At 37.4% G+C, this 16533-nt stretch overlaps 1 protein-coding gene across 9 annotated transcripts in view; it reads right to left on the bottom strand.

Annotated features, from left to right (window-relative positions):
* Positions 1-11952, bottom strand: part of lrrfip2 (leucine rich repeat (in FLII) interacting protein 2) — a 37378-nt gene extending 25426 nt beyond the window's left edge. For 5 of the 9 annotated variants that reach the window (XM_055162583.1, XM_055162581.1, XM_055162582.1 and 2 more), the window contains exons 1-3: positions 11796-11952; positions 2995-3081; positions 1736-1804 (exon numbers count right to left, since the gene is read on the bottom strand). In XM_055162583.1, coding sequence (XP_055018558.1) covers positions 1736-1804; positions 2995-3081; positions 11796-11885 — 246 coding nt within the window. In that variant the 5' untranslated portion in view covers positions 11886-11952. The remainder of the gene's footprint in view (positions 1-1735; positions 1805-2994; positions 3082-11795) is intronic. The other 4 variants (XM_020933484.2, XM_055162586.1, XM_020933483.2 and 1 more) reach the window with 1 other exon arrangement.
* Positions 11953-16533: the final 4581 nt, after the last annotated feature.

Here is a 16533-nt window from a genome sequence, read left to right on the forward strand (position 1 = left end):
CTATCATTAAAACATAATTCCCAAATTGTTCAGCCCTGTATATGTCCAAGAACTCACATCATTCCCACAGCTTTGAATATTCAATAAATACATACATATAAAAAAATAATACTGCCCAACTGCCTATGGCCTCTTCAACATCATTACACTTTAATACATTCTGGCCATGGTTATTCAACATTCTTACAGGCAAGGTGAGCAGTGTACCTTGCCCAAAGACACAATAACAATGTTCAATTTGCAATACCATCAGGGATTAGACTCCAAACTTCAGGTGAGAGGACTGCCATCTCTGATATTAGCCAATATAAGCAGACTTTTAAATCAGTCTATGATCTACTATGAGAAAACAGAGCAATAAATAAAATGTATTAAACAAAAAAAGTCCAAAAATATGATCAAAATACAAAGTAAATGCACACTCTTCATGCAAATGTATTTTAAACTTCCAAACTCTTTTTTTTTTTAGTAGCATTCAGATTTTCGGTAAGTACAGTGAGAGGTCCTGACTGCTGTTGCATGCAGTCTCACCAAAACCTAAATAAAGGCAAAGGCCGAGGTCCACTCCACAAACACGCACACACACACATATACACTGTACACACACACACAGTTTCGGAGTATCCAAAGCAAATAAACACATTTTTCCACAGTGAGGTTCAGAGAGCGTCAACTGTGGCTCTAAATGGCAGGACTTGAGTTCAGCTTCACATCACAGGCTGTTAGTGCTAGGAGTGGGCAATACAAGGTAAAAGCAATACTGGATATGGCTGTACAGTTCATCACATTTTGATAGTTATTACAGTTATTTCTCCAGTTTAAAAAAGGTAAAAATGCAGCTAGGTATTTTTTCCATACTTCTGAATAAGGCTCATTCTACCCTTCAAACTTGGGGCAAAGCCAACTAGTCAAATTTACAGCTGTGCCCCCCTTTTATTAACTTCTATAGTACATAATATTAGGGGTGTGCAAAAATATCTAAATATCGATATATCGTATTGTTTAATGTATGAGTATCATGGACTGCTGTATCAATATATTACCAAGAGTATTTTTTGGTATATTTTACTCAATTATTTTGCTACAGAGCTACAGTTTTGTTGCTTGTTCAGAGGAAGGAAACCCGTTTATGCAACACATCTGACATATTCACTGTTTTGGGGATTAAAATAGGTGAGTTTCATAATCACTTTGCACAAGAAGTGGTTTAACAAAGACTTTTAGTGTCACAGCCATGATTTAACCATTATTTTTTTATTGAACCATATCAAATCAATTTGAAATATTTCGTATCGATCATTTACCATATGTAGAGTATCGTGGCCTATGTATCGAGGTATGTATCTTATCGGCAACTTCTTAATGATACCCAGCCCTTCATAATGTAAATATAAACTGGCTTAAATAACTGAGATTCAAATTTTGCCCCAAACTTAAAATAATGCCTCCCCCTCCCCTAATGGAGCTGCCCTAATATCAAAATTGTCACGTTAACCAGATAAAAAATTTGAATATAGTAATAGTAAAAACATCCACACAATAAAGAAATCAAATATCCTTCCTAACAAGTTCATACGAGGTGACACTTGTGCAATTTTAAGTTTCTGATGGAGTGCTAAACATTAAACCGACCATTATTCTTACTAAGCTCATCCCTAAAATGTATGAGATATTCATTTGTGTCATGCTTGCCCAACCCTAGTTAGTGCAATTTCACTCCATTAACCAGGCCTACCATCCACTGGTGGATCTGACCCCATTTTCTGTTACTGCTGCTGGAGCTGGAGTGGTGGTGGTAAGAGAGCTGTGCAGAGAAGAAGAGCAAGCGCCAGGAAAAACATACAATCATTGGCCGCTCACAAACTGCTGAAGTGAACAACTCCACAAAAAATGCGTTAGAAATAGAAAATCTGGTTTATCTGTGGACATGCAGCACTTTCTATCATATTCTTGGTTGTGTGTTTTGACATTGGTACAAAATACATTTCGTTGACTTGAATAGGCTCTCTGTAAAACTCCACTGGGTTTAAAAGCTTTGGGAGAATCAGTGAGTGCAGACCTATTACTCATTACACTGAACTGGCCTTCTAGTCTTCAAGGAGAGAATGGATTTATTGACAGCACCAAATCCAACTTCATTAAGGTCATGAAAGCAGGTTAAACAACTGACATGTAATTTAGATAAAGACACGAAGAAGCAATTGGAAAAAATGCACTGATCTTGTGGCACTAGCATTAAATTATCTCCAGTATTAAGCATTATTAAATTTTTTGTTTTGCTTTGTTTTCATTTCTTTCTTTTTTTCCTCTTCTTTAACCATTTTTGAAGTTCTACGAAGGCTTCACTTTCAGTTTAAACAATATCGGCTTAGTGGGATATTAGGCTGGGCCATTGAGACAAAATAAGGCTAAATGACTCATACGATTAATGCCATTACTTTTTTACCTTTGCCACACTCTTCCTGCTCTCGTAGTGGGTGGTGCGCCTATTTTTGGGATTGTTTCCATTTTACAAAGCTTTAGCTTATTTTTTGTTCTAAAAAAGTAAAACCCAATGTCCTCAAGGCATTGAAAGTTCATTATTGTATAAACACTGAATGAGTTATGGAGAGACTTTCATTAAAATCAAAAGTACAATGAATGGAGCAAAGGATCATGGTCTATGTAGTTTGCTGTGGCCACAAAATAAATGCACTTTTTGACCTAGAAGTTTACAGACTGATGTTCTGTGAAATAATAATTAATAAAACTTTAGTAAAAAAACTAAATTCTAAACCTGAATTATTCTGAATAAGCTATTGGTTTATTATGATTTATGTCTCTGTTCATGCTTTATTAAGGCAAATCAAATGTGTCATTATTATAAAGTGATATCAAATAATTTGACTAACCAACTACAACATTGTTAATTAGATGCAGCTCTATGTTGTCGACAGTTTTGCAATGGCTTTTTTTTACTTTGCTTGTGTGATGGTCCCATGCTTGTTGCAGTACCTCTTTCTGTTGCCTCTCCAGCTCTCTCATTCGGATGTCTCTGGCCTCGGCTCGAGCTGCCCTCTTTGCTGCCAGCCGTGCCTCCGCCTGTCACAAACATGAATACACTTGTCATTTACCAGGAAATAAATTAGCAAGAATGTTTTATAAAGAAAGACACACCTCATAACAAAATGATAAGATAACAGATCTGAAAGATGGGCTTAGGATATGTCAGTTTAATGATAGGGATGACAGATAGGAACTGGAATTTGTAAACACATGATAAAAGAGCCCCTTGTGTTATGGTAACTGGCTGTGAAGATGAAGATGACATGAGCTAGGCTAGGCTACTGTTGCAATGATAGCCAAGGCGTTCTATCAAAGAAAATGCACAGACTAAAATAATCCATAGTTGTTACTATAGTGTCTAGTTATGAAAAACATTGTCAAACAACTTGCAAATGTTTTTATAACCAGTTTGAGGATCCTGGAGTTCACCCTGTTTCACAAGTTCACAAGTTATAATTAGAAGCTATTATCTTAAAAGAGGCCAAATGAGACAGCTCTACAAATTATAAACCACTTTAACTGTCGTGAACCAGAAACAAATTTTTATACACAGAAGGTTAAAGATTCTGTATATTATGCTAAATTGACTTAAGCCATGTTATAATGTTACCTCCTCAAAAACAAACCTCGAGTTGTGTTTTGTTTCATTTTCACATGTCTGAGTAATTCTTTATTAATAGTCTGTTTACATCTCCAAAGCTCAAAATGTTCTGCTCCACCTTGTGATGTCATGGTGGTAGGTTTCAAGTTACTTTTTGTTTACTAGAGATGGGCAATTCCACATCTGAAATTGTCCAAATGATTCTAGTGAAGGTGTATCAAGTTTAAAAACACAGTGGCCTTCTTCCTGTAACACCACGTGACATCACAAAGTTGGAGTATTTTTGTGTTTGAGAGAAGAACTCGGTTTGAATATGCAGGGTTTGTGTGTTAAACATACACTATGTGAATGAAAAAACAAAATAGCCATGCTTTTGATGAGGAAACAACAGTATAACATCAGAAAATAGTATAATAATATCAGTCTTTTAGTGTAGTAGTTTAATATTATTTATCCCACAGAAATTTCGACACAATGGAATGCATATGAGTTGACCTAACAACAAGGGAGTAAAGCATTAAAACTAGAAAGAAAAGAAACAGTAAACTGGTCCAAATGTGTCCAATGTCAGCTTTATGACTGCTGCTGATCTGTTGACAGTTCCACCATTAGGCGCCATTAGCCCAGAGCAGAGAGAGGGATCACATTATCAAAACAGCATCCAACACGCTGACACACCCCTCCTATGACTTTCATTAACAATAATAACAACTTGTCACATCATGAAATCAATCAATCCAGTTCCCAATACCAGCATAGACTCGCCGTTACGTGCTGGCCATTGTCAGTGTCTCTTCTCGATAATCATTTTACTTTATGGGTGAGTTTGCGTGCGTGGGATGCCCTGTCACTCACATGTGTTACCCATCAGTCTGAGGGGGTTAATTCAGTGACCTCTTGGGGGAAATTCCAGCGCCAGACAAACAAACAGCACAGTACCAACGCAGAGCTGGTTCAGCTGGTAAACACTGGCATTTCACAACAGGAATGGTGAAACTGGAAATGATCAAGACCTTAATAAGCATCATAAACTTGGTCCAGGGGGAGATTTTTAGCCTCTTTTACCCCCAGCTGAGGTAAAATGTATAGACTAATTATTTAAACTTTGAGTGAAGTAACTATTTCAGGAAACGACTATTATTATTACAGTATGACAGCATGTGTTCAATTCTGCGGTTCCATTATGTCAAATTTGTAAACTGTATGGAACACTGTTTAGTTTTTAGAAATATACTTTTAAATTTCTGGTGTAATACCTCTTTTGTGGTTCAGTGATTAAGAGCATTTACCCCCAAATCCTGATATGGTGCCGTATAATCAGTTGCAAGACTTAAATACTTAAACTTTATTGAATTAAAATATAATAATGATAATGATGCAATAATGATCTAAAATGACAAAAAAAGAAAACTGCAGCAGTGATTCCTGCCTGTAACTTTACAGCACATCACCATAAACTTCATTACAACAGAGTTTCACATTGCTCCACCAGGCTGTCGGCCCCGCCTATGGATAGTTTCAGCTGCAGCTCAAAATATGCCAGCTTTAATAACAAACACATAATTTTAAAAAAATTAATAAAACTCAAAATAAACTGTGCCACATACTGTCCCGCAAAATTAATCAGATGAAGATGGCGTGATAGAGACACTACCACTATTAGCCAACATGCCCCAGTACGGAAATGGAACCAGGGACATTATTGCAAAGTCACCATGTCGGCATAGTGTATATACCTCCTCTTCATTAGTATTTCTTTACACTTTTAGCACCACACTGTAGATAAAACATTCCCACAGGTAACATACAATCTCCCATTATGTCAAAACAGCACAGTGGACATGTCAGCACTTCCAAACCCCACATCACTCCAGCAAAGAGTTGGTCACTTTATTATCAAGCCAGTCTTTTATCTGTAGTGGAAGACAGTCCATAAATACCATAAGTATATTGTAGGCAGTATCGCTACACTGCATTCCTGCTCTGTCTTATCTGCAGTGCCAGAGGCCTGTGGGCATAGGCCTACTCTCATCCAACACAAACCAAGGGAGACCAGGCTCGAAACAGCGATCAATAAGAAAAGACACTTATAGACGATGCATTTGGTATCGGTAAAACGAAACAGAATCAAGTAATGCATTGGCTTACGATGGAGTTTAGTTGCAGCATTAGTGGTTAGACCGGATAAAATAAGCATATTGTTTATAGTAACAGTGCTGGAAGATGAGTCACCATAGCAGGGACAAAACACAAGAAGGATTTTGGTTGAGAATCAAATTGTAATGATAAGTTACAATACTGCAGACTTGGATTTAGTTTTTACAATCTTGCAGACTTGGATGTAGTTTTTCGATACAATACAGTGCAATGAAAATTTGGGTGGCAAAATCTATCCACTAAAATAACTTCAGAGCGGCTTTATTTGAAATGCATGCATGATTGAACTACACTTTACATGCCAGTGACATAGAGTAAACCCCCATTACTCTTCATCACATCGACTAAAAGAAAAAAGTGGAACACAGAAATGGATGCATGAAAAAACTTGCTCAAGATTTATATTTTATTATCCCTAAATAGCGGAATAATATTTGAGTTTACTTGTATTGCAATCTTGTGTAAGACATAAATTACGTAATTCATATTTCACCACCTCGGTAAATGTTTGTAGAGGGCTAATCATGATTTACACACAACAGGTCCCAATTACCTCATGGAAACTAGTTCGCTGTCTTCAGAGGACATTACATTTTGCAGCCTTGACTGATCTCAATATCTCTAGTTCAACAGGAGATGTTGCCCTTCTTTCTTGAACAAAAAGGAAGTAGATTGTTCTGCCTGGTCAGACGGAAGGGCCTGCACCTGTCTGTCTGTCTGTCTGTCTGTCTCTGTGGATGACCTGGTCCACAGCTGAGCTCAGTCTGAGGCCTAACTATATCCTCTGCCTCATCCTCTGCCTCATCCTCTGCCTCATCCTCTGCCTCATCCTCTGCCTCATCCTCTGCCTCATCCTCTGCCTCATCCTCTGCCTCATCCTCTGCCTCATCCTCTGCCTCATCCTCTGCCTCATCCTCTGCCTCATCCTCTGCCTCATCCTCTGCCTCATCCTCTGCCTCATCCTCTGCCTCATCCTCTGCTCCTATTTTTACTCCTCTTTTGCCTATCCTCTGCTCCTATACTATATTTGAGGAAACACAACCACGTCGCAGCTCACGAAAAAGATGAAGACACAGCTAGACCTGTCACAGTAAAACATTTTGAAGTGAATACATCCCTAAAGAAAATATAGACTATCATGTTTAAAACAAATTTATGCCACTAACACAACAACCCTAAAGCAGGACTATCTCCACACAAAATGTTCTAAAAGTACAATACCATGTAATAGGCAAGCAAGTTAGGATCTGCAATGAGTTAAAGTAATTTATTCAGCCCTCTACAACTACAATCTTACCATGGTGCAGAACAACACAAAGTTCTCCACAAAGAGGAAGTACCCATGATAATTTCCCCCAAAATGATTGCTCTACCTATAATTTATAAGATGAGACTCAGTAATATAGTAATTTTAGTTAGTTTGCCTGTGTAGTTTAATTGGTCAACAATTTGTATAAAATCGATGCCATGGTTTAGCTCTAGGTTAATCTAAGAGCAAAGAGCATACAAGGAATCATTGACCTAGCACAGGCTCTTGAATAGACTTTTGCATGTTTTAACAATAAAATAATAATTTAATGTTTACAGATTTTTCACCTGGCTTGAAGGATTGTGACAAAGAGACACTCAACAATCACACTGAAACTCTATTGTGGACTATATTTGCTGAACAATGTTTTGAGCACTTGACATTTGCATTCAAGAGAGAGGCATTTTTACACCAGGCAGGCAGCACTTAGTTTTATTCAGTGATGGTGAGTGTTTAAAATAAACTGCACCAACTGCTAAAAGGCCAGTGTTATCAGGGGATGAAGAGGGATCACAGAGTCGCGTTGTGTTTACGGTGAGTGAGTGTTTGGACCAGGCTCAGAGGGTGGACAATGTTAGAAACTGAACGGTGACACTTAGATGAAGCTATGGACACTAGGGCTGCAAGATTAGACGCAACTGAATCAAAATCGCAATTTGAACAGACACAATTAGCAAAGCGCAAAGGCTGCAATTTTTTTATGACAATAATTTCCTCTTCAGACAACATAATTGCGGTATTCTGGTACAGATGTTGTTTTATCCCACTGATTTCAACAAGGCAGCAAAAAACAAGAATTTTGACATTTAGTTCATCTGCAAACAATATGTTTGTCATATTTGCCAACAACCACCAATTTATTCGTGATTCTTGATGAAAGAAAACAGATTTGACGGTCCAGCTGTTGTGGCTTGCTACATATTTGGTGCAGTTTGTTCAGCATAACATTAGATTTAGATCATTTTTATTATATGGTTGCATTTATGCCGATTTTGGCACTAATCGTTACATCAATAAAACTAGTCAAAACACTGATACACACTGCAATGTTTTCTAATGAGGCTCTGATGTTACTCACGTCTGGTGCTGTGGTTGTCAATGGCCAATGCCATGCTGGTTTTGCGTAGTTGTAGATGTCCATGTTTGGAGGCTAACGCTAACCCTCCCATTGAAAATGCATTAGAGTCAATCTATGGAACAGGACCAGCCTTTAGCCGACAAGTGTTCTGTATAAAACAATGGCATGGTCTGTTGAGGACAAATGATATCAGCAGCAAAATTACATGGACTATGGACCTCCACGATATGCACTTCCGCGTGTGGGATGTATGGCTTTTTAATATCATAATGTGGGGCAAAGTTTAAGATAAATGCTTCAATTCTAAATAATTGTAATAATTATTTGTATTATTCTTTATTTTATTTTATATTTAGAAAATGTGTGCTATATATTTGAAATTTAAACTGACGCCAGGAAGAGAAGACAGTTTAATCCAGGTTTAGCCCAGGTTTACTGCTGGTTTAGTGCAAGTTTACCTCTGGTTTAGTCCAGGTTTACCGCTGATTTAGCCCAAGTTTACTGCTGGTTTAGCCCAAGCTTACCGCTGATTTAGCCCAAGTTTACCACTGGTTTAGTCCAGGTTTACTGCCCAAGCTCTGTGTCTTTTATTTTTTTTATTTATTTTAAAAGTATTTTATTGTTTTATTTATTTATTTTTTGCTATTCTATGATTTTACTCTTTTTTTTTTGTTACTGGTTTTATTATTTTCAGACTAGTATGATTAAATCTGAGCGTTTATTTTATCATTTTATTATTGTTGTTGTTATTATGTATTTGTGCAGCACTTTGGTTTGGTTTGTTTGTGAAAAGTGCTATAGAAATAAAGTGGACTGGATTGGAAGTTTACCGCTGGTTTAGCCTAAGTTTACCGCTGGTTTACCGCTGCTTTATCCCAGGTTTACCTCTGGTTAGCCCAGGTTTCGCCTTGCATTACACTCATTCAGTTCTACTTTTCCCTTATATTCACCCAACTGGTTCATTCAAAGTTTACTCCAGGTTTAGTCCAGAGTGCCCTAGTTTGACCCTGTCTGTTCTCGTTTTACTACGTTACTTTGAAAGCCAAATATTTCCTAAGGCGATACTTGCTGTAGTAGAAAGCTCAGGAATCATCTAGTCTAGTCACCTTCAGCCTGCTGCAGGATTCTGGTATTCAAATGAACGGACATGCTTGTAACATAAGAGGCCTCCCCAAGTGTGCTGTGACGAAGCAGGCTCAAATTCACCCCCATGGCAGCCCTGGAGCAGTGTGTTACTAACTCCTATTAAAGTCCAGATTGGAGTGAATGATCGGGGGAGTGTTGACATTCACCAGTGCTGCTCGATGACCCCGTGAACTCAGAATACAGTTGATCTAATCTTCAGTTCAGCGCGGCACAAAGACAGAGTTTAGGAGGAGCAGGCTGGGAGTGTCGAGTGACTCATGTTTCTATGATTGGACGTCATGACTATAAAGAGCAAATGGAGCCTTGTGCTTTCAGTCTGCAAGAATGAGACACTGAATCACTTTCTAACTGCATGGAATAAACTTTGGAACATGTGTCAGTGTTATTTTTATGTACTACCAGAAAATATTTAGCTTTCAAGAGAATTAAACCAGGACCACCTAGGAACTAAGCTTTGACTATTAATGTATATATAAAATGACAGTTTACATAGATTAAAAACTTTCCATTCAAGCACAATTTTAGGCTCATGCCAAATCCAGTTGCACAAAAATATAGAATAAACGACACAATTTAAATATTTGGCTTATATCTAGTACAAAACCAAGAGACAAACTTTTAAACACCAAACTTGACCAATAACCTAACCAGACCTCTCGACTTATCGTTCAGTTTTGTTCAGTATATGAAAGTTTGGGGCTCAATATATATCGTGTGTACAATTTCTTTGCAATAATGAGGACATTTTTGCAATTTTTTTTCATGTAATAATGTAAGATTTGAGGTGGAGAAAGTAGAATAAATGGCTAATTGGCTAATTATTGGTTCATTGTGCCAGGTATTGTCTGTTGATTGTGACTTTTAATGATACTGTATATTTAAAAACCGGTTTAATGGGATTATCCTGCACTTTGTCAGTGACTTTAAGCAGTATTTATTATCGTTTATATATAATATTTCTCTGCAGCAATATATCCTGCTTCAAAATGTGTTATTGTGACAGGCCTAGTCATATTCATGCATCAACTTCTTGCAGAGCTGCCTTGTGTAAGAAAATTTCATGGGTTTCCACTTAGTAAGAAACAGTCAGCAAAAGCATGGCTGTAAATTTGACTTGTTTTGTTTCACTTATTTGCATGCATTTCACAAATATCAGATGTTTGGGACATGTGTTGTAGGAGGAGCAGGATAGCGTCCTCACGAAATGCATTCACACACGCATAGTTAAAGCAGCTAATAGGCTGGGTGGGGTATTTAAGAATGCACGCTGCTTGTAATTCTATTAAAGTAATCAGTTTGTTAAATGTTTAGTTCATTCTAAGTTTGACAATAACTTAAAAACCTCTCGGGCAGATTGCTCCTACATGACTTAAATAAACACTTAAGGCGAAACAGAAATTGGTGACACTTAAAACTCACGAAGAAGCATCATGCATATTATTGTCTTCTCATTTTCCAAACTTCGATATCTTTGCCTCGCAGACACAAAATCCTTGACACTGATCATACTGAATTTGCATTTTACAGCGATTTCATTCTCCCTGTGAAGCAAGCCAAAGGAATTGTAGGCCCGCTCTTGAACCAAATGGAATCATCTTGGACAAGTTAGAACAGGCCACGCAGCTTCTCCTCTCCCTGTGTTTTCCCCCAAAAAGAAAAACACCACAAGTCATGTCAGAGCTCCAGTGGTCCGAACCAGCTGTCTCCACCTGGTTCAACTATACACAAGCCATACACAAGCTATACACAAGGTAACTCGCCAAACCAGTATAGCGACATTTCGTTTTGTACAGCGCTTGTTCCTTGACCACCACACCTGAGTTTACTGTCGCCAAGCAAACTTCTTAATTACGTAACAAAGGTAATGTTTTTGACTTGTAAAGAAGAGCTTTTGCAAGGATTGAAAAGTTAAGTGGAGAAGCTGATAGAAAACCAACAATGACTATAAAACATAAGTTAATGTAGCAATAAACCACATTCCATTCCATTGCGCAAATACGTCATATTACTTTATTTTGACTAGATTTATAGTTTAAAGAGTATAAGCCTGGCAAAACAAATGATACCCAGAAACTCAATTCTGATTTGAACAGATATACAATGCTGAAATTTCATAAAATAGGTCAAATAAGGTCCTTTCCATGTTTTGTCTTGGTCTATATTAAAACTATTATAATGCTTTTTAAAGTCTTAAAATACAGTAATCTATGATATTGACTACACTTGCACTGCAGTTATGAAGCTGTTGGGATATTGCTTTGTCAGTCAGCTACAATATAATGATAACATTAAGGGGAATCGCTGTCCAAGTTTAGACCATGATGCCTGTTTAATGGTCAGAAAGTGCAGCCGGATAAAGCATTAAGATTGATTTTGTAATTTTCTTGTTTCTAAATGGGGTAATGACGTAAACTCATGTGTTTATGAATGAAGATACAAGCTATATGTGTTCAGCTTACCTCTCGTGCGATACTACTCAAAGCCTCATCTTCTGCTGAGAACCGATCTTTCATGGGGGCACGCTTCCTGCCGCAGCCTTGTGTCCCCATGGTGATGACGCTCCAACTTCAGACCCACCAGTGATGTTGTGTAGTTATGCTCCCAAATATTTATTAGAAACCTGAATAAAAGAAAGGAAATCATGATAAAAACTTAACTGCAAACTTTATTTACTGTAGATAGTGCAGGCGGTTTCCTTTCTAAAACAAAACATTGACCCCCATCTTATTTCATCCACTCCTGCAAAAACATATCTCACTTATGTTTGGCACATTCAAGGGCTGTGGATAAACAATTGTAGCTGACATGGTGGACATGGCGGGCCAGAGCTGAGCCATAACTCAAAGTTTTAACAGAGCTTTTAAATAATGTGTGACAATTAGGTAAATATTTTGCAAGAGGCATGAAATAGAGGCACTGGCAGTTTCACACCTCTCCCTGTGCTGTGTCAAAACCTCAAATGCCAAAGAAAATATACAAAGCTGAACATGACAGGGGCTAGCAGGGGGTGAATACAGATCTGGCAGAGTCAGAAGAGACAAAACAGGCACAAGACCACCTACTTTTTTACTACTCAATTGACCATAACTGACCAAACAACAACAAAAATAATAATATAGTGATTCAAAAAGGGGGTTAATTATTATTTTGGTAATTACTGCATATAGTCTTGATGAAGAACTCTTTCTCAGAAGTCATATCCTTGCAAATAACCCATGCAAATTAGTTGTAGATAATCTTGGCAATGGGAGCGCACCCAAAACAACGCTGCAGTTATTTCAGGCTACGTTTTGCCAATAATATTAAAGATTTACGCATACGACCTTTGTATTTTAGTGGTGCGTTAAGTAAATTACGCACAAGTGGATGTGATTTTTGCGATAGACCATGGTAAGGACGCATTTACGCAATAAAAGGACCACGATTCCCAATCAAGATCCAGCCTAAACTTAACATTAGCAGATCCCTGTTGAGAGGGCTAACATGATTTGCTATCTCGCATGTCGCGCTATCCAAATTCCTGTGAATATTAGCTCAGATTGTGCTATCAGCTACGTACACGGTCTTCTCATTAGGCAACACTGGACAAGAATAGACTCCACATATCCGTCTCGTTTCTACAAGTGATGTCTCAACCACTAAAGACATTCCCTGGTGCTAAATGCTAGCTGAGCACTTTAGCAGTGAGTTAGCCGGTTAGCTTCTACGGCTAACCTCGGTATTCCTGTGAGGATATAGGACGAATGATCCCCGCGTCATTCAGCCATACCTTTAACGCACGGCTCTGGTCCAACAGCGATGGTCCCAAGTAAAGTCCAGTTTGTGTGTTTGTTTTATCAGTGATCCATTGGGCTGATCGTCACAGATTGTCAGTGTTTTTGTTCGCTGACAGCTGTCATCAGTCCGCCTTTCCACCGCTCTCCACTGCTGCCCTCTTTACCCACTTTCCGCACGCACCGCTCCAACGACAAGTCCCCGGATGTGGGAAGAAATTTGGGTGTGTTGCTGCCTTCAGGGGACACAAGACGCAGTAGTTATACCGCTTTTGGGGGATGAATATTGCCAATTTGCATTCTGTAAGTTTGTACAAGGACAGAAAATGTTGCAATATAAATGCATAGGTTCACGTGAGTTAGTTACTTTCACGCAGTATTTAGACAAGAAGAAAACATTGTCCGGTGACCTTTGAAACCTTTAAAAACACAATTATAATTAATTTACTGGAACTGCCACGAATTAAATAATTTCAAATGTATTAGGCTGTAACATTACTTGATTAGAATAAGCCTATTTAATTGCCTCACTGTTATAAATAAATCCCATTCTAATTTATAAACCTTAACCTTTAGTATATCTACTAAACATAAATGCCTAACATCAATACACATCATTAACTAACATAAATGTTTTGTTTTTCATATTATCTATTTATGGATGAAGGTCCACACGTCACGTGACTGCAGCAGCTTAGCATTATAGATGAACTATGTTGGTTACTGCTAAATCCACAAGGGGGCAGTAGTGGATAGGGTTAGAGCCTTTAGATTTAGACAAACTTTATTAATCCACAAGAGAAATTAATTGGACACATTACCTCACACTTCACAATATATTAATAACAAAGAGAACAAATATAAACGGTAATAATAAATTCTAAAAAAGCATTATGTTAAATAAGACATAATTATGTAAATGTATATGTACAAGTCTAAATAAAATAGAAAAATAAGTAATAAAATAATGATTATTGACAGGACATAGGGCTATCTGTTACATAAGAGTTGTTGTACAGTTGTAGAGAGTATGGTATAAATGTAGACCTTTATATATATTTATATAGAGAGTCTAGAGCTGAGTAAAATTTATTTGGACAAAAAACCTCTCTGTAGTTTGAGAAGCAGGGCACACCGTGGATTAGATAACGTTTATGAAGAGACTTTGTATTTGACTAATGGCCTGTGCTTCAAAACTGAGTTGTGTTTTGACAACAATTAGAAAAAGGAACTTAACCACAAACCATAAGCTACACATTGTATGGTTTCATCACGCATGACTTCAAGGGGGCTTTGCTCTTATTATTTATTTGCCTTTGATTAGTCATACCACATGGATGGTGCTCTTCAGCTGCAAAATTACATTATTTTGAATTATGAAAGGGCAAAGAAGAAGTGGAAAACTCATCATATCCAGTTGAAGTTTTATTAGACAAATGAACAATAAAATAAGTAGTAGGAGTGCACAGGGTGAAAGTGCAACATCTCCAAATATTCACATGATCTGAAAACACAAGCTTTACAAATGACAGCACTTAGCCTAAAAGTAAGTGTTAAAAGTTGGGTTAATCCATCAGAGGTCTTGTTCCCATCACAACAACATCAACATGGGTCAGTGTGCTTTTACATCAAAGTCCCAGTACAATGCAGAGCCACTGTTTCTGTGTTTTTTTCTGTTTCATTTCGGGACACTAATGACTGTTTTGTCTCTGATCACCTCTGTGTGCTCCCGTGCAGACAGGGCTTAGCAATGGCTTAACTCTGAGACACCAGCAGCCATTCAGTCTCCACTCCTCTGGAACTTCTCCAAGCTTGCATCATTGTGAGTACAAGTAAAACTCATAACATAAAAACAAAAGTGGGGGTGTGACATAATGATATTGTGTAGTGATGCAGTATTGATGTTGCAGACGAGTTTATGTTGTCATCGATATTTCTGGCATATTTCACAAAATCAAGTGGCAGGTATACTGTTTGGTCCCTGGGATGGGAAAAAGGAGATTTGTTTATGTAACACAGTTTTTAGAGCTGGTTTTATTGCTGAAAAACACCTAGAAAAACAAGCATTCTGACTGTGAGCGGGGTTACTTCTCCACAGATCTGAATTGTAACTTGGTCTGGTCTGGTCTCCATGTTGATAGAATGGTTTAACACCATACTACAAACCTTCCAGTCAAAGCAATAGCATTTGATGGACCTACCACCAAAAAATCTTAATTATACTATTTTGCTGAATAACAAAAATTTGGTTAATTAAATGCCTTTTATCATTGTTCATGTAATGGACAATGGCTTATGTTTTATAGGCATCTAAATGTACCCCAAGGCTTGCCCTCTTTTTTTCTTTCTTTCTTTCTTCCACTAAAGTGAGTAACTCTGGCATTTTTATTTTGTAAAGGTAGCTCACCAGAGGAAAAGTTTGGAGAGTTACACAATTCACCCTTAGTATATAAACAACAAAATAGTTGTTTTTCCAAGCTTTAAGAGGCATTTTCCTCAACTTGGGCTACTGCTATCATATGTGAAAGCTGTATCAATATCACAAGAATGTTACATTACAAGTTTTTTCTTTTTCTACATGACTTTAAGTTATATATATATGTAATACTAAACTGTGGTCAACGAAGTCATCATAAGTGCCAAAGAATGTAATAATTAAAGCGTCATGTAACTTTTTACAGTAAGGTGTTAGTCGTTATAAAGTTATTACCATACTGTGAAATCTTCCACAGTGTCATTAAACGTCTTAATATAAATTAACAGGTGACCAAGTTACAGGTCAAAACATCAGTAATGAAAAAAAAAAAGCTATACCATTAAGCATTCCAGACAAAGCGCAATATCTCAATGGTGACAACAAGCAACAAAAAAAAAAAAAAAAGAAAAGAAAAAAAACTTTAAAAATATTCCATTGTACAAGAAATATTGTTGTAAAAGTGCATTTATTTACTTAATTTACTGTATACTGTGATCCATGCTTTGTTTTGAATAGTGAGGGACTGATCATGTCTGTCAAACCAAGCAATTATAAGATGATTTTATCTTATATCAAGTGAAAAATGTACTTTACACAGTAGCCAAGAATGTCAAATGATCAGTAAGTAATGACTTAGATTTGGGGCCATATAAAATCAGTTTGACAGAATGAACACGATAAAAAACAAGCACAATCAGAGATAGCAATCTGGTCCCCCATGAGGCATCGGTGGGGGCAGTTCATCACCACAGAATGCATCTTATGAGGAGCCCAGCCCATATTACATAATCGTTATATCCACAATACAATGTGTTTAGCTGTACAGTGCCCACGAACATTTGTGTGATATTGGTCACACATGAGAATGTCTGTGTTTACTTTTTCTGAGATTTTGAGACCACTCCCGTTGCTCTAGCTCGATCCTTTGTGGAGTTATGACCAAAAACG

Source organism: Boleophthalmus pectinirostris, unplaced genomic scaffold (assembly GCF_026225935.1).
Source record: "Boleophthalmus pectinirostris isolate CB_2022bp ecotype Guang Dong unplaced genomic scaffold, ASM2622593v1 HiC_scaffold_5, whole genome shotgun sequence".
Taxonomy (NCBI): domain Eukaryota; kingdom Metazoa; phylum Chordata; class Actinopteri; order Gobiiformes; family Gobiidae; genus Boleophthalmus; species Boleophthalmus pectinirostris.